This window comes from Triturus cristatus, chromosome 4_1 (assembly GCF_964204655.1).
Source record: "Triturus cristatus chromosome 4_1, aTriCri1.1, whole genome shotgun sequence".
NCBI lineage: Eukaryota > Metazoa > Chordata > Amphibia > Caudata > Salamandridae > Triturus > Triturus cristatus.
In genome coordinates this window covers 1,039,140,605-1,039,159,015 of record NC_140585.1, presented here as the reverse complement: position 1 = coordinate 1,039,159,015, position 18,411 = coordinate 1,039,140,605, and the positions used below count along the sequence as shown (strand labels likewise).

General features: G+C 46.6%; 1 protein-coding gene across 6 annotated transcripts in view; it reads left to right on the top strand.

Moving 5' to 3' along the window:
- Positions 1-18,411, top strand: part of PHTF2 (putative homeodomain transcription factor 2) — a 514,204-nt gene that overhangs the window by 241,219 nt on the left and 254,574 nt on the right. For all 6 annotated transcript variants that reach the window (XM_085653986.1, XM_085653985.1, XM_085653990.1 and 3 more), the window contains exon 3: positions 12,995-13,074. In XM_085653986.1, the coding sequence (XP_085510112.1) occupies positions 13,030-13,074 (45 nt within the window). In that variant the 5' untranslated portion in view covers positions 12,995-13,029. The remainder of the gene's footprint in view (positions 1-12,994; positions 13,075-18,411) is intronic.

Here is an 18,411-nt window from a genome sequence, read left to right as displayed (position 1 = left end):
TAACTCCGCCTACCCTGCAGAGCTGATTGGTGGGTGTATTCCCACATTCAGCCCCTCTCACGCATATTCTCCCCCCCCCTCTCCTCCACCACCTCTGTGGGGATTGAGAGGCAAAAGAAAGCCCACTAGACACCAGTAATATTGTTTAAACAAAAAAAGTGGAGGGTTGCTATGGTTCTCCCAAGCATTGAACCATACCCCCATGCCATAACTGGCCCGGTAGGCTTTCTGCAGAAAGCGGACTGAATTCTGAAAAAATCCTCTACAACTCCAAGGAACTCTTCAGCGTCCTCCAGGAATTCACCAACCCCCGCAGCGAAGCCTTGGATATCACCTCCTCCCAAGACCTCTGCGACAAGCTCGGAACCTACTTCCACCTAATGATCAAAAACCTCTACGACCACTTCAACGACCACACGCCTGACTCTGCAGCCAGCCCGCCCTCCGGCTACACCAGCCAGCCCACCATCCCCTCCTGGACCCCGATCACGTCCGAAGACACCTCCTCGACCATGAAAGGCATCCACTCAGGGGCCCCCACCGACCCCTGCCTCCCACACATCTACCACAGAGCCGCCATTGCACCGAACTACAACACACCATCAACACCACCTTCAAGACCAGCACCTTCCCCGACGACTAGAAACATGCAGAAGTCAGGCCCCTGCTCAAGAAGCCCTCAGCCGATCCCACCGGCCCTTCTCGCTCCTCCCCTTTGCGGCGAAAGTCATGGAGAAAATCGTCAACTCAGAAGTGACCAGGTTCACCGAAGACCACACCATCCTCGACCCGTCTCAATCTGGATTCGGTAGCAACCACCGCACTGAGATCGCCCTACTCGCCGCCACAGATGACATCCGCACCCTCCTCTACCAAGGCCACACCGCAGCCCTGATTCTACTCGACCTATCGGCCTCATTTGACGCCATCTCCCATCGCACACTCCTAGCCAGACTACACGACGCCGGCATACAAGCAACCGCCCTCGACTGGATTAGATCATTTCTTACCGGCAGAAGCCAAAGGATAAGACTGCCGCCCTTCCTCTCCGAACCCACGGAAATCAACTGCGGAGTCCCACAGGGGTCATTACTCAGCCCAACACTCTTCAATATCTAAATGGCCCCCCTCACCGCCATCGTCCGAAATCACGGCCTCAGCATTGTATCCTATACCGACGACAACCAGCTCACTCTCTCCCTCACCAAGGACCCCGCCACCACCAGACTCAACTGCCAAGAAGGAGTGCAGGACGTCGCAGCCTGGATGACAAACAGCTGCCTAAAGCTCAACACCGAAAAGACAAGTCCTAGTCCTCTGAACCACCCCATGAGCATGGGACAACACCTGGTGGCCCATCGCCCTCTGCAGCCCGCCTACCGCCACGGACCATGCCAGAAACCTTGGCTTCGTACTCGACTCCTCCCTATCCATGAACCGACAGGTCAACGCCTTCGCCTCCATCGCTTCTACAACCTCTGCAAGACTTTCGAATGGATCCCCCCTGAGTCAAGGAAGACAGTCACCCACGCACTCATCACCAGCAGGCTGGATTATGGAAGCGCCCTCTACGCCAGCATAAACCAGTCTCTACTCCGCAAACTGCAGACGATACAGAACACCGCCGCTAGATTCATCCTCGGCATCCCTCGACACGAGCACATCAGCCAACACCTACGGAATCTCCCCTGGTTCCCTGTTGAGAATGAGTCACCTTCAAGATTCTCACCCATGCCTACACAACACCGGACTCCAATACATAAACAACAGAATCACCCTCCACGTACCCAAAAGAAACCTCCGATCAGCCAACCTCGTCCTCACTGAAACCCCACGCATCTGCAGAGCCAAAGCAGGAGGGAGATCCTTCTTCTACACCTTGGCCAAGACCTGGAACGAGCTACTGATCGACATCAGGCGTGCCCCCTCCCTGAACACCTTCAGGAAGACTCTCAAGACCTGGCTCTCAGGTTGAATGGAATGCAACCCCCCCCCCCCCCCCCCCCCCCCAGCACCTAGAGACCCTCACGGGTGAGTAACAGGCTTACATTCACTGATTGATTTATTGAAGTCTAGGAATAGTTAAAAAACCTAATTTGTTGGGGATGGCCCATCCTGACATCAGACTGCACCTGTACTCATAAAGCCCCAACAGTCTTTCTGTGCTGCCCTCCCACCATGGCCTACAGAATTAATGTCCCCATGTTTAAGCGAGAGGAAATTTGTATTCTTTTGGATGCAATTTTGATGTAGGGGCCGTAAAGTGGGAATTCAATTTCCTTTCACTTGCCGTGGTGAATGGCCTCCATATTCAGACTCTGGGTCAACTGGAAACCATGGGATCCTATGAATTCTTCGCATTTCTGAAACCTATAGTCCCAGTTAATCCAGGTTGGTGTGACTTGTGTGCATCTTACTACGTTTTCGTATCCCGAATGCTGTGCAGACTCCAAACATTGCTTACATTTGTGCATTTCCCTTACTTTACTGTGAGGGAAAGTTCTCAAACTGCGGGATCCACAAATTCCTACTATCCAGCATTCCCACACTTCTTCCGATAAAAACAGTAACCCACAGGGACAGTTAACCACTAGTTCTAGACTGAGTATCTTGGGCTCATTTCAAGATGCATAGGTTTCTGTCATACCCAGTTTTGCAGCGTGAATCTTTCTGGATTCACTATGCTGTGCATTATTCCGCGATCTTGTGGTTGGGTCCGGATTCGTAGTCTTTTCTTTGTTTTTTTTTTTTTTTTGTAGCCCAGGTGGGCGTCGACGTCCACCATTTGGTGCACCTCCCGTGACGTCGTCGTGCTTCCTGCGGAAGTCCCACCTTTGGGGCGCCATCTTCAGATTCTTTTTTCCGCCGTTGGGTCTGGATCGTCATCGGGAAGCTCCAGAAGTTCACTCGGAGGAAGAAGGAAGAAAAGCGAGTTTCATCGATAGAATCAAGAGAAGACATCAGGAAAGAACAGATTTCGACAGGAACGCGAAGAAAGAAGACCAGCGAGCCTTTTTCTTCGACAACCTTGGAGAATGCACGCTCAGAGACCCTGAGCGAAATGGACAAGACGCCATTCAAGTTCTGCCCAAACTGCCACCACAAGTTCGCGCAGAAAGACCTGCATCCGGTCTGCAACCTCTGCCTACCGGTGGATCATCAGAGTATCGACTGCAACGCCTGCTCAGTCTTCGCGCCGAAGACACTCAGGGTGAGAGAGAGGCAGAGGAGAGCCAACGCCAACATGGAGGGCCAAGGAAAACCCCCGACACTCTACGCGCTGGGCCTCGACACGGACGACGAGGACAACGTCGCCGAGGCAGCCGAAAACTTCACGGTCGTAGAGACCGACAAGAAGAAAGAAGACGAGGTAAGAGAATCGTCGAGCGCAAATCAAAAAACACCTCGAAAACACGAGGGTGACTCGAGAAAAACTGAGTCAAGGTCCACGAAGGGAGCCCCGGCGCCGAAAACTTCGACGTCCAAAGGGGGAACTTCGGACAAAAGGCCCAGCGGATCCTTACAAAAGGACTCCCTGGCGCAGAAAGACGCCGAAAGGCAAGGGTCGTCGAAATCATCCCATGAAACGGGCCGATCGACGCAGAAAGAACGTTCGACGTCGACGCAAGTTTCATCGAAAAGGCCCGCGGTCGACGCCGAAAGCATCTCCGAAATGGAGAAAAAGAAGAGGCGGCTCGAGGCCGAAATGGAGAACATCCTTCAAAGGAAGAAGGAGTTCGACGCCAGGATGAAGGAATTCAAGATTCCAACGGTTTCATCGGCGGACGTCGTCGAAGTCGAGGAGGAGTTCGACGCCGAAGGGCTGACAAGGGACCTCGAAGAGGAAGAGGAGCCCTATTATGAGGAAGAAGCCGAGGAACAAGACCAACAATCGTTCTTCGAATCGGCGACATCTACCGGCAACGACGTCGAATGGCAAGATCTCGACACCGAAAACCCGGAGGAGGCCGTGGACACGTACCCCTCGAGGCCTTCGCCACCAGACGACATCGGGGTGTACAATATGGTGGTGAAGAGCGCAGCAATGGCCTTCGGCGTCAAGCTCGACGAGGAGAGGCCGAAAGCAGATTTTCTCGTCGAAACACTGCTCCCCATCCAGACTAGGAGCCAGTTCCTCCCCATGCTACAAAGCGTGATGAACCAGGGGAGAGAAGCCTTCAAGGAGCCTGCCACCTGTCGGTCGATCACGCCCAGGACAGAGAAAAAGTATAAACACTCCTCCCTGGACCCACCTTACATCAAGGGTAGCGTCACCGCAGACTCCATCATTGCCTCCACGGCCAGGAGAAGGGCCAACGTGCCAGCAACCTCGGGCCCACCTCCAGATAAAGAGAGCAGGAGAATCGACCTCACAGGCAGAAAGGTCGAGAGGAACGCCGCAATGCACTGGCGCATGGCGAATTCAAATGCACTCCTAAATAGACACCAGTACCAACACTGGGATGAAATGGGGGAGCTAGTAAAGCACCTCCCCGAAGAATACCGGCAGAGAGCCTCTCACCTGGTAGATGAAGGCAAGAACATCGCCAACTCCTGTATAAAGACGGCGTTGGATGGGGCAGAGACTTCAGCAAGACTCATGGCCATAGGGGTCACAGAAAGGAGGCATGCATGGCTAAGAATCTCGGGATTCAAACCGGAAGTGCAGAACAACATCCTGGGCACTCCGTTCAACGGAGAGACACTGTTCGGAGCAACGGTGGACGAGAAGCTCACCCAGCTCAAGAAGGAGAACGAGACAGCGAGGTCCATGGGGGCCCTGCAGCTGAGGGGAATGAGACGAGGAAATCCCTCGAGGAGACCCTACGGTAGGGGTGGAAGCCAACAGGGGACGTCGCACCAGGCGTTCCAACAAGGTCAGCAGGGCGAAGGTCACGGACAAAGTCAGCAGAAGCAAAGCTGGCAATATCAACCTCGGGGCCAGTCCTTTCGAGGGAGAGGGAACGGACGTGGCCAAAGGAGGAGAGGGGGCGATCAGCCCTCCTCGAAGTGACTCAGCACGCAAGAAGACGCCCACCCTCGTCAGGCCCCCAAGGGTGAGGCGCAAAAAGGTGTCATCAGGGGGAAGAGAAGATCCAAGAGCCTACGAGCATACGTCACCGGTAGGCGGAAGGCTGAGGTTCTACCTTCAGGAGTGGCGGCGCATAACCACAGACAAGTGGATACGGAACATCGTGCAGTACGGATACTGCGTAGACTTGGAGAAAAGACCTCCAAACAGAAAGCCGAAGGGAAGACAGAGATCGGCCCAAGAACTGGCAATACTCAGAGAAGAAACACGGAAACTCCTGCAAAAGGGAGCCATAGAGACAGTGCCGTTCAGGGAACGCAACAAAGGGGTCTACTCAAACTACTTCGTGGTTCCGAAGGTAGACGGAGACCTCAGACCCATACTGGACCTCCGGTACCTAAACAAGTTCGTCAAAACACAAAGGTTCAAAATGACTTCACTGCAGGAGGTACTGCCACAGATAAGAGAAGGGGACTTCATGGTCACCGTGGACCTCAAGGATGCCTACCTTCACATCCCAATAAACAGAAGGCACAAGGGCCTTCTAAGATTCAACATCGAACAGGAACACTACCAGTTCACAACCCTGGCCTTCGGATTAAAATCAGCGCCAAGGGTCTTTACAAAATGCCTGTCGGCGGTAGCGGCACACCTACGAAAGCAGGGCATACACGTATACCCCTACTTGGACGACTGGCTGGTCAAGGCAAACTCACGCGAGAAGTGCGAGAGGCACGCAAAACGCGTAACGGACACCCTCGCAAATCTGGGATTTTCCATCCACTGGGGAAAATCATCGCTGGAACCGGAGCAGGTAAAGATTTTCCTGGGGGCACAGATCAACTCCCTCAACAGTACAGTAATGCCCAGCGACAGGAGGACAGATGCCCTACTGAAGGAGACGCAGCTCTACCAGAAGGGGCGAGCTCTGACAGTGAGGGCGGTGAGCAAGATGATGGGGATGATGGCGTCCTGTATCCAGCTGGTGCCGAATGTACGCCTGCACATGAGACCATTCCAGGAATGGCTGCAACAGCAATGGTCACAAGCAAACGGAAGTTGGGAGGATCTAGTGGTTGTTACGCACGCAGTGCAGGAGGAGATAACTTGGTGGAACAGAGACAACATAACAACAGGGAGAAGCCTGACACCACCAAGCCCAACAGTGACCATTACCACGGACGCATCGCAGATGGGATGGGGAGCGCACATGGACAACCTCAGAGTGAGGGGTCTATGGGCTCCGGCAGACGCGGTCCGCCACATCAACTACCTCGAGTTGAAAACAATACTGCTAGCCCTGAAGGCATTCCAGAGACACCTGTGCGGGCAGAGGGTGTTGGTGCAGACAGACAACACCACGGCGATGTTCTACATCAACAAACAAGGGGGGACACAGTCGTTTCCCCTCTCATCCCTAGCTCAGGAGATTTGGAGATGGGCCATACCTCTCAGGATAGATCTACTGGCAATTCACCTACCGGGGAAGGACAATGTGGAGGCAGACTGGCTGAGCAGGCAGACCTCAGCATCGCACGAGTGGGAGCTCAATGGCCAGGAAACGGAGAAACTCTTCCGGAGATGGGGGACTCCCACAATAGACCTTTTTGCAACACGCCACAATGCAAAATGCCAAAGCTTCGCGTCCAGGCAACCAGATCAGCAATCCAAGGGAAATGCCCTATGGATAAGCTGGTCGAGGACATTTGCCTACGCCTTTCCACCGATACCCCTGTTGCACAGAGTGCTCAACAAGTGCAGAACCAGCAACATGACTCTGATCCTGGTGGCCCCACAGTGGGCGAGGCAGACATGGTTCTCACAGATTCAAGAAATGGCGCAAGGCAATCCGTACAGGTTCGAGCGAAGAAAAGACCTGCTCTCAATGCAAAACGGGGAGGTCCTGCACCCAGAACCAGAGACCCTCAACCTAGCAGCATGGCTCCTGAAGACCTAGAGTTCGCACACCTAAGGTTACCTCAGAGCACTATGCGAGTGCTACGGGAGGCAAGGAAACCTACTACAAGAAAGTGCTACAGCGCAAAGTGGAAAAGATTCACGGTGTGGTGCAGGAAGAAGGGCCTACACAACAGAATGACAAGAGACTCAACGGTGCTGAGGTACCTCACACACCTTCTAAAGAGTAACCTCTGCTCGAGCTCCCTAAGGGTGCACCTAGCAGCGATCGTTGCCTACACCAGAGGTGAGAAGGGTGGAAGTTTCTTCAGCTCGCAGGTGGTGAAGAGATTCATGGAGGGAGCCAAAAGAATGGCACCCCCGAAAAGGTTGCCGCCGCCGGCATGGAATTTAAACGTGGTTCTGACGGAGCTCATGAAGGCGCCGTTTGAACCCATTCACAAGGCCAATCTACAAATGTTGACGATGAAGACTGCCTTTCTAGTGGCCATAACCTCACTACGCAGAGTGAGCGAGCTTCAAGCACTAACGCTACAGGAGCCCTACATTCAAATTCACAAGGACAGGGTAGTCCTGAGGACGGACCCACACTTCATGCCCAAGGTAGTGTCGGCGTTTCACATGAATCAGAGTATACAGATACCGAGTTTCTTCCAAAACCCGACTACAAATGCAGAAAAGGCCCTGCACACCCTCGATGCCAGAAGAGCGGTGATGCACTACATTGAAAGAACCAAAGAACTCAGGAAGTCGAAGCAGCTGTTTGTGTCCTTTGCTACTAGCTTCATGGGTAGACCAGTGACCAAGGGCACCATCGCTAGGTGGATTGCCCTCACTATCCAATTCTGTCACAAACAGGCTGGACAGGAGCTAACGGAGGGGCCACAAGCTCACTCCACAAGGAAGAAGGGGGCCACAGTTGCCTTCCTGGCAAACACGCCCATCCAAGACATTTGTCTCGCAGCAACTTGGGCATCTGTGCACACGTTCACAAAGCACTACTGCGTGGACATTCAAATGAATAAGGAAGCACAGGTCGGACAGAAGGTGCTACAACACATTTTCAACGACCAGCGATCATCTTCCACCCAGCCACCACAAAAATAGGAAAACCGCTACAAAATCTATGCACAGCATAGTGAATCCAGAAAGATTCACGCTGCAAAACGAAAAGTTTCTTACCTGTCGGTGTAGTTTTGCAGCTTGAAGATCTTTCTGGATTCACTAGCGAACCCACCCACCTCCGCCAGGAAGATGAGGCTGGAGGAAGAGGGGGTGAAATGGATAGGAACAAAAAAGTGGATACGTACAGAAATATGGACAAAAGGATTAATCAATCGCCTAGGGTAAAAAAAAAAAAAAAAAACAAAAAACAGGGAAAAAAGAACCCGAAGATGGCGCCCCAAAGGTGGGGCTTCCGCAGGAAGCACGACGACGTCACGGGAGGTGCACCAAATGGTGGACGTCGACGCCCACCTGGGCTACAAAAAAAAAAAAAAAACAAAGAAAAGACTACGAATCCGGACCCAACCACAAGATCGCGGAATAATGCACAGCATAGTGAATCCAGAAAGATCTTCAAGCTGCAAAACTACACCGACAGGTAAGAAACTTTTCGTTTTCATTCATCAGATTTTTCCATATGTATTGGTGCATGGCCAGTTCACAATGAAATATTATAAGCTGCAGCACAGTTGTTGGCTCTAGATATTGCCCATTTTGTACAACCAACAAACAGTATATAACCCTATGACCGGAACAGTCTGATGGATTTAACAATATACTACTTTTGTAAATTGGCCAGGGGGACAACAAAATTACAGATGAAAACATTGTTACCTATTTGTATTTTTTCCTACTTTCATTTTTGGTTTTGTTTAGTGCTTAGTTTATTTGAGAAAACTCCCAGCAGGACTCTTGGAATTATGCGGCAGTGGATGGCCAAATTATGTAGCAGAGTTAAGTAAATTATGAAGCAAGAAAAATCTAATTATGCAGCTTAATGAGGCACATTTTGTAATAGTATTACTACATTATGTCGTCATTAGTACACTGTTTGAGCATTTGTTGCAACTCCTCAGTAACAGTATAACATTCCAATATAGCAACAAGCAACAGTAAGGTGACATGTCAACCTTTGGAAAGGGCCTTCACTGTGTGGCAAAGCGAGTCGCTGCATTTTTAGTAACTTTTGAACTGTTTGAACTAGAAACAATGTTTTGGGGTTAAACTCTGCAGATTATTAAACAGATGATGGATTATGTGGCAAATGCAGCAAATCTACAGTAATGCGGAAACACAGTAGCTGCACGATTCCAAGGACCCTGACTATGTGATCTACACAAATGACCCTTTGCTGCATTCCGAATTTGTCCAGCTTTCAAAAATGCATAGCGTTCTTGCTTCACCCGTGGTTTTAACACCCGTTTCCACTACAAACTGCAAGTAGGTTGAAATTACAAAAAATAGGTAAAGTCAACTACCACTTACAGAAATGCAAACACTGTAGGAAAAATGCAGATGTTTTTGCAACTCTGCTTGTTCCTGAAAGGTGGTAAATTAGTGATCATAGCACAGCAAACTCTTTGGTGATGTAATTTTTAGAAAGTGAACATGCTCTTTCTTGCACCAGACTTTTGTCACATTGCCCCCCAACACTCACACTCTCTCACACACTCACTCACTCACTCTCTCTCTCTCACACACTCACTCTCACTTCTGTCTTTTCTCAGTTACCTTCTAAGGAATACCAAACGGTTAACTATAGAAACCCCAACATGTGGGTAAAAAAGCATGTGAATGTGGCCAGGATACCTATTGTGGACGAAACGTATGGAGACTTAAGAGCGAAGTTCACCAAACATCAAAAAAGGCTCTGCACAGGAGGGGGGATGAGGGTGTCTCACCAGTTAAATGTGGATGCATCGTTTCTATTATCAACATTTTTTGACACCACAACTAAGATAAGGCCTTTGGCATTCTGTTTTATTATGTCACCATAATCCCTGATGGCAATTTAGGACCTTATTACAGTTAGCTGTCCTACATACTCTATACCTATGCAGGCATATACACACGCCATGGCAGTAAAAATAAATATTATTTGGGACTTGTATATTAATAAATGGATATTCAGGAGTATTATTATGAGACAAAGTCCAAATTCTGTGTAGTCACCATAATATCTAACTTGGGTAACACCCACATACTGCCTTCTTTTTTCACTTTACGGAGTGTCTAAAATAGGCTCATGCTCACCAGGCGTACTTAACAAATCACTGGTCTGATTTAACACTTTGTGTTCTTGATCAGGCAGAATACCTTTATTTTTAACTTAACATGAAAGAACAGTATAGCATAAACAATTTATGCATATCCTCCACGGATATTTACTGTTTATTGTCCTCATTGGGGGGGGGGTGACCTATTTGGGGCATTGCTTCTTGGAAGTCATGGCCTCTTCCAACACTCCAACAGTGACAATAAGTTGCATAATACATGGGGCATATTTCCATGTGTACGTTATATAAATGAAAAATATTGGTGTCATTAATATGCAAACTCCTTGCTACACTGTTGATAGCAATACTCCTCTGTTACATTGTTATATATTTGCTTGGCACACATTTTGTCCCCGGTATGGCCTTGCAGCGAAACACTGGCCTTTGGTACTGTCTCGCCCAGTTTTCAAGGATTCTGGAGTGTGGGGTAGCTGTAGATGTTTGTTGATCATTTGGTATGTTGTGAGTTTGCTCGGTGTGGGGTGTGACCTAGCCAAGATTCCATGCTATCTGAATGATTTGGCTTTCACTTTGCCCAGCAGGTGTGCATGTGTGAATATTAACTGGCCGTAGTTGGGGGGTGTTGGTGACTTCTGCTGGTTTATCTAGGTTGTGTGGGATGGGTATTGTGTAGCCTTACAGCTAGAGCAGTCCACCTCGACTCAGGGGAAGCGGGTTCGAGTCTTGGCAACGACCCTCACCATCCCGTGATTCTGGGCAAATCACTTAATCTCCCGGTGCCTAACAAAAATGAATGCATCCATCTGTAACTAAACTGGTGCTCATGTAAAGCGCTCTGATACCCGATGTCTTGGGTCTAGTTCGCTCTCCAAAATTCTGTTTAGCCATGCTCTGTTGTATGTTGATATTGGTGAATGAATGCTAGGAGAAATAATTTCTTTTTCTTTTTTTTTTTTTTACCTCTGTGATCCATCTTTCAGGTTCTCTCGGAGAAGAAACAGACCTGTGCAAAAAATGTCCTAATTTAGTTGGGTGAAGCATTATAATTTAGATGGAGTGCCCTTTGAAGCCCCATTAAAAGTTATGGATCCTCCACTGCATAAATCAGAGAGAGGAGGAGCTGGCCATAATTTTCTCCGATTCGTGGATTAAATTTACAATCTGCATCTCAACGCAAAGGCTCTGTGGGCTGAATTTCTGGTCTGCTGGTTTAAGGAATGACCCCTGTATAGCCTTTGCTGTTAATAAAGTTGATTGAAAAGTTCCTACATGAAACACGTTTGAGTTGCTTCCCAGCCAAAAGGAAACTTGAACGACTCTGAAAAGTGCTGGAAAATGATCATGTTATTACTATTTATATTAAGATAGCATTGGAGCTTAATTTGAGGCATTGCTTTCATTCCCGGTGTCTGCATTACAGCGAACAAATGGAGTTTCAATCTCGTAGGGGCTGTTGCTCAGAATGCGCCTTTGTATATTTTTACTATCTCCGGTATAAATATGTTTTCTAAAGATTCGTAGACAGAACACGACCTCGAGAGCTGGAGCCATGCTAGATGTTCAAGATAGCCGCCGATTGCAGATGGTTCCCTTACAGATGTTTTTTATTATGTGGTGCATTCCCTGAAACTCTGCCATGGCCCTTGTAGTATCACCAGCCTAAGTGCTTTAATGCTTGTTATATTCACAGCATGTTCTACTGCTTCTAATACGTGATCTACACAAATGACTGCAATATTGGACAGATCCATAAAACTCAATACGATGTCGGTTCAAATTTTCTTCTGCATATTTTGTGTTTTTATATCGAAAACTATTCAAATTAGGCTGATGTTCCGAACATTTTTTTAAATGTCACATAAGCACATTTTGTAGGAAAACTCTGCGAATACCCATCATTAGAGAAGTAGCTTGTGAAAACATTTTTGTGGCACATACTTGCACCCAAAACTTTTTGCAATTATTTTCACATGCAGGCGATGTTTTGTTATGTTGTACAAAGTATGCTGCAGGTAAGCCGCATTAAACTTAGTTGTGAAGTTCTTATTTCACACATGCCCGCTGATCTGTCTTGGTTTCTTCCAATACCGCCCTTTTAAAAGCTTTCTAACCTGTGTAATGCTGTGTGGCGTTGGCCTCCACGATGTGTAAATGCCATATTGTGTGATAGGAGTTATTGTCAGTGCATTATTAGGAACAGCACTTGGCCAGTGGGCTAGACGTGGACGTTGGCTGGGGATTCTACACATGCATTCTTAAGGTAATTTTTGTTGTTGTGAAAGACAAAGTAATGCACCTGTCCTCGGATCTCTGTTGGACCACTGCCCAGAATATCCTCCCCTATTAGTCACTCACGCAGTAGACTCCATTTGAAGGATTCCACAAAAACCTACGAATATACACACAAAGTCAGACATGTGTCTCCTCGAAGGTGAAATGTCTTGCCTGATATACTAACGTTCCAACATAGTACTCCTTTATTGTTTGAAACCTGGGCAGTCCTGGACTAGCAGTTTCTCAGAAACGTGGTTTTGCGTCTGTACGTGCTAATTAAATGTCGGAGGTGGAGCTGTTTAGTTGACAGCAGCATGAATGTGCTGTTGTTACAGCAACAGATTGGCGGTGACGTTGTCAAACCTGTTGCTGAAATAGTAATGAGGTAGGATGTAATGTTAGTCCCAACATCCACCCCTCGGTGTTCGGATAACCAAAGCGCTGCCAGCGTCTGGTCGTCAGTGCTTCTCTGGAGAGAGTTGAAGTAAAGTTCGTCTTGTTTTCTCTCCCGCCCTTTCTCCCCATGCAGCCTAAAATGAAGCCCGCGTGAGCGTCGAGGAATCAATGGCGTCCAAAGTCACCGATGCTATAGTCTGGTACCAGAAAAAGGTAAGTGCTAAAAGAACGGATTTTGCTTTATCTGCTTTGGCCCGATTATTCTATTTTGTCATCTTGCTTGCTTTTCATTTGGGAATGGGTATTCATGTTAACACAGACTTTGCATTGATGGGCAGCTTTATAATTCCGACTTGGCCTTTTTCCACCACAGATAATGTTTGGTAGCTAGCTATTCCATTCTGTGGGGCATGCAGGCTGTCTGCAAATTACATTTTATCCTTGAACTGTCACTCGTTTTCAACTTTCTTTTAATTTGCTCGAGGGTTTTGTTCATTTCATATTCATTTGAAAGTATTTGCTTCATGAAGAAAAATATTGTTTACTAATTATATTGTAAGCAACTTGTTTCTCTAACATAAAAGTGACTGGTAGCAGCTGTAGAAGATGAAAGGCAGATATCTCTTGAGTTCTAGCTCTACTAATTCAGTTTCATATTATTAAAAGAAGCAATGTATTGCACTCACAAAATACTTACTATGCTCTTATTGTTTGTCTGCCAACAAACTGAGAAAATTTAGATGTACACTTTGGAGTTTTGTTTGTAGCTACTTGTTTACTTTGCGGACACGATCTGTAGGCTAGCAGTAGTTAGTGTATTTGGTAATTTGTTGACTTTGTTTATTATTTGAATTATTTATACCTGACCTGTGGCATTTGATAAAGTTATCTGGAATCATCCACTTGCGAAATTACCAATGAACGAGTTCAGAGATAAATGTATAGTTGTTATGACTGGTATACCAAATTGACTGAAAATTAAAGTTTTTTATTTTATTTGAGTCTAACTTAGTTGTTGTATTGTTATTTGGTATTTTCGTTGTTGTATCACCCAGACTGTCCTTTTTCTGGGATCGTAGCGCATTCGGTAGTATCTTTCTTGTGCAGAAGACTAGAAAATCTGTCAGATTGTTGATTTTTAACACTGGACTTACTCTACACTGGTGTCTTGGGGCACGTATAGTCTGCATCCGCCTTCCCCTATCAGCTTCACGATCCCTCTTTGCCTCAGTTTGATTCAAGTTTACAACCTTCATAGGATGTACGAAATGCAACCTTTACAAATGATGAAAAACTGCAGCTGAATAGTTTTGTTCCTGAAAATGTAATTCTCTTAACATATGTTCTCAACTCTGCACCAGGTTGCTGGAGCTGGCTTTTAATCTAAGATTGAACATTTAATTAAAGTGAAAGTAAATTTCACAGATGTATTATTAGCACCCTTTGTGCACGACTAATCTTCAGACAGCCAGTCTGAAGCTGGTACTAGCTACTGTGTTTGCCTGTGTTCTACTTTCAGTAAGTATGAAACAGTGGCATTGAACAGATAGGACAGTTGGCCTTTTTGTTTGCCTCAGTATGGCAGATTATGGGGCAGGTGGTAATAACCTAGTGACCACATGCTGTCCGACGTTAACTGTTGTTAATTGCCTTTCCCCTTTTTATGTGCTCTTTGCTGGTGGGTATAATTGTGAGGTGGGCAGTTTCAAGACTGCGCCCTCTGCAGATGGCGTGAAATACGGTTGGGAAGTTGGCATTAATGCTTCGTTAAAACATTTGAATATTGGGAGCACCACTTTAGATGGTGGAGTAGCAGCAGGTCAATATTTTTATTTGTTTTCAGTCTTCTATAGGGCGAATCAGACTACAAAGGGGTAGCTGAGTACTTTACTGAGCATAACAGATCCGTACAGTAGCAGAGATACAGTGGAGTGTTATCTAACAGGATGTAATGCCGTCCAACATTATCGAGAGGGGAGAATTATCAGTTAGCAGGTTTATAGCCAGGCAATTATGTCGGTAAGTATTACTGTAGGACTAGGGTTTTTAGTTCCTTTTTGAAGAGGATATGCGAGGGGATTGTCCTGATGGTCCCTGGGATGGCATTCCAGATCTTGGAGTGGTACCAGAGAAGGATTTTTTGGGGGGAGTTGTTAGGTTTTTGATGGTTGGGTAAGTCAGATGCATTGAGTTAGAACTGCTGAGGGAATGGGAGCCACCTGAAATGGTTAGCTTATTTGTGAGATAGTTTGAAGAGCCTTCATGTAAGGTTTTGTGGATAATGAATGCCAGTTTGAGGGTAGTTGCTTCAGTGGGCAGCCACTTGAGTATTGTGAAGATAGGGGTGATGTGGTCTGGACGTCTTGTGCCCAAAAACAGGCGAGCAACAGAGTTGAGGGCTCCCTTCAAGGGGGCAAGGTAGATTTTACAAATACCAATTAATATAGAATTGCCATAGTCCAGATTAGAGAAGACCGTCAATTGAACTACCGTTTTGAAGTCATCAGCAGGGATTAGTGATTTGGTCCCTTTGAGAAGCTTGAGTTGGAATTGGACACTCTCTGCTGTAGTATTAATATGAAAGTCTAAATTTAGACTAATGTAAAGCCTCGAGATTTAGCCTTGTCTGTAGGTAGAAAGGTGAAGCCAAGAAGGTTTGAGGAGGTTATCCGGAACTTAGTTGGTGAGTTGTAGTGTGTAGGAGAAAACAGGAGGAATTCTGTTAGTGCGGTTCAGTTTCAGATGGTGGAGCGACACCCACGATTGTAGATACATGTGAATTTTCTGACCGGTACGAAACATTGTTTGGGGTAGAGATTCTTGGACAGAGTCGGGGGTCTTCTGGATATAGATGGAAATATGTTGTACTCTCCAGGAGGTAGCAGAGGGGTTCCATATAAAGATTGAATAGTGTTGGAGATAGAGTTAAGCCTTGTAGTACTGCTTGGCTCAGATGTCGAGAGTTTGTAAGAGAGTTTACAATTTTGACCTGTTGTGAGCGATTGGATAGGTACGATTCTAACCAGTATAGAACAGAACCATTGATACCAATTCAATCTTCTAGGATTCTTAGGGATGATTGATCAACTGTATCAAATGCTGAGCATAAGTCTAATAGGACAAGAAGGCAGGAAGGAGTCTCCATTATCCATAATGCAGAGAGAATCACCCCAGTGTAAGTTGAGATCTCTGAGGAAGATGTTTTAAGAGTTGTTTGTTAGTCTTGTAGCAATTAATGTGATCCAGTTCAACTGGTAGGCACTCCAAACCCAGAGACTGGGGTTGTTTTAGGTCTGTACATTTATTGGGGAATCTACAGATAAAGAGGTACACCTCCTCCAATTTTGAGTACTGGCGGGTGATGTTGAAACTTGGGGGTGAGTTCAGAAGAGTAAGTGTTGGGGAGGTGTCTGAAAGACATGTTTTGCTTAAAAAAAAGAAGGTCGAGGTTGTGGGACAGTTAAGTTAGCAACTTCAGTGCAGTGGTTGGATGTTAATCTTCAGTTGTGTAGCATGAAGAAAGAGAATTGTGAATGAGAGAGAATATGATGGGATCCCAAATAAGATTTTGAGGGTCGGAGTGAAGAGTTTTAGGATGTTTAGTGGGGATTGAGCCTGTCACGTTTTAGGGTGGGAATGGACCGAAAGGAGTGGGATAGCGGCTGTCATTCGAAGGCAATGTAGTGTTGAGGGTAGGGCTATAACAGTTGTTAAAGGCTCCTCCACTCAGTTTGCTGCTACCCCCTGCACCTCTTTTCCCTCAATTTACTGCATTTCTGTACCCCTCTCCTATTTTACGGCTCCTGCTGCAAAGAGCTGGTCACTACCGGCATCCTATGCTATAAAACACAAATATTTTCAGGCAGCGTCTGACTGTACTCCATGCGTGATGTTCATAGTATAGGACTCTACTTTCAGAACGGATGCATCCTAAAAAAAGACTAGCGTGCAGCCACATATAGCATGCAGAAATAGGCATAACTAGTTAACAAATCCCGGATAGTAATACCCGGAATTGAGTGTGCAAAGAATTCACGTAAAGATATATGCAGCGCACGGTAGAGCGGCTAATTGACAGTAACTATAATAAAAGAGAATAAGAACAGAGAAGAAATGCGGAGTCAAACGTGAGCAGTTGAGCAATTGCTTGACTCAACAGGAAGCAGGTAACCGCAGGACAGGAATTCAAAGGATCCAACGCTCACTCTTGCTCCAAAGTGACTAAGGGAAATTATGGTCGAAGAGCTACAAAGCTTGCACAACAAACATTAACCAAGCTATTCCTTTTGTAAAACACAGACCGGGCACCAATTGCAAGCAACCCTTGTGCACAGAATAGAGAATTAGATCATGGAAAGCAGCAGTGCAATCAAAAAGATTAAATTAACAATTGCTGCATCATCTGGTGGGTGACCAGGTGGCTTCTCCGTCATGGCTGAGACTGTTTGGGGCACACAGGTAAGGAGGCACATCAGAAGTGCAAGGAGGAGCATGTGGTAGAGAGGCGCAGTGGGTCTGGATAGGGTGGGCAGTTAGACTCTGGAATAAGGAGCTTCAGGGATGTATAAAGAAAAGCATACAGGAAGCATGGGTAGTGCGGCACGAGGACACATATGATCAACGGTTTCCTGGGCAGCCAGGGGTTGCTAGGCTCCAGTTACATCAGCCGGAGTTGTGCGCCTCTTTTTCTGGGACCACAGTACTGTGTGAACCCAAACCGGAAAAACAATGCTCACTTTTAGATGCTCATTATTGCGAGAATAATGGCTAAGACTTGGAATTTGATCTTGCCGCCAAGCTATAATAGCCACTTTGAACCCGGATAACACAAAGCTGAATATCTAACAAAATTTGTAACTAAAGTATTAAGCCAGTTGGAAGTAATCGGGGCTGCCAACCCTGTCCTATTAGAGCTGAGGGAAACTCCATCTTTGGACACACCAGCGCCTTGTCGGCTGTCAACAAATTGTTGATTCGAACCTGGTCCACAAGACTTTTAACAGCAGTTAAGAAGTCAAGTAGAGTTTTAACCAAAATGTTATTCCAACAATTTTAAGAAATGTATCCATTTTATGAACATGATGCATGCTTTTATATTGTAAGGTTTTAATTTACCAACAATAAAGTAAAAACCAGGCGCTCTTCCTCAGCCCTTGACTCTTTCAGGCTAGCAAATCAGAGCAGTCCAAGGCTTACTCGAAGAGGCAAAGTGGGTTAGACATTCACAATACAGTTTACAACATAATATCAGCTAATCAGATCAATGTCCAGTCAGTGCTTTAGCTTATAAAATAAAATTACTTTATTACACGCAAGAAAAATATACTACACATAAAACTAAGATATACGGTGAAAACAAGATGTTTCTATGACCTGCTGGGCCAGAGTTCTAACCCCAAACAGTAGTTGTAGCCACCTAGACCAGGCTTCTCTAACGAGTAGCTTGTGAGCTAAGGGTAGGTCTCTAGCTATGTACAAGTCAGTTCTACTGCGTCCAGCCCACCCTACTAAATTTGAAGCTTTTGCTTGGTTGAATTAAAATATGCATTC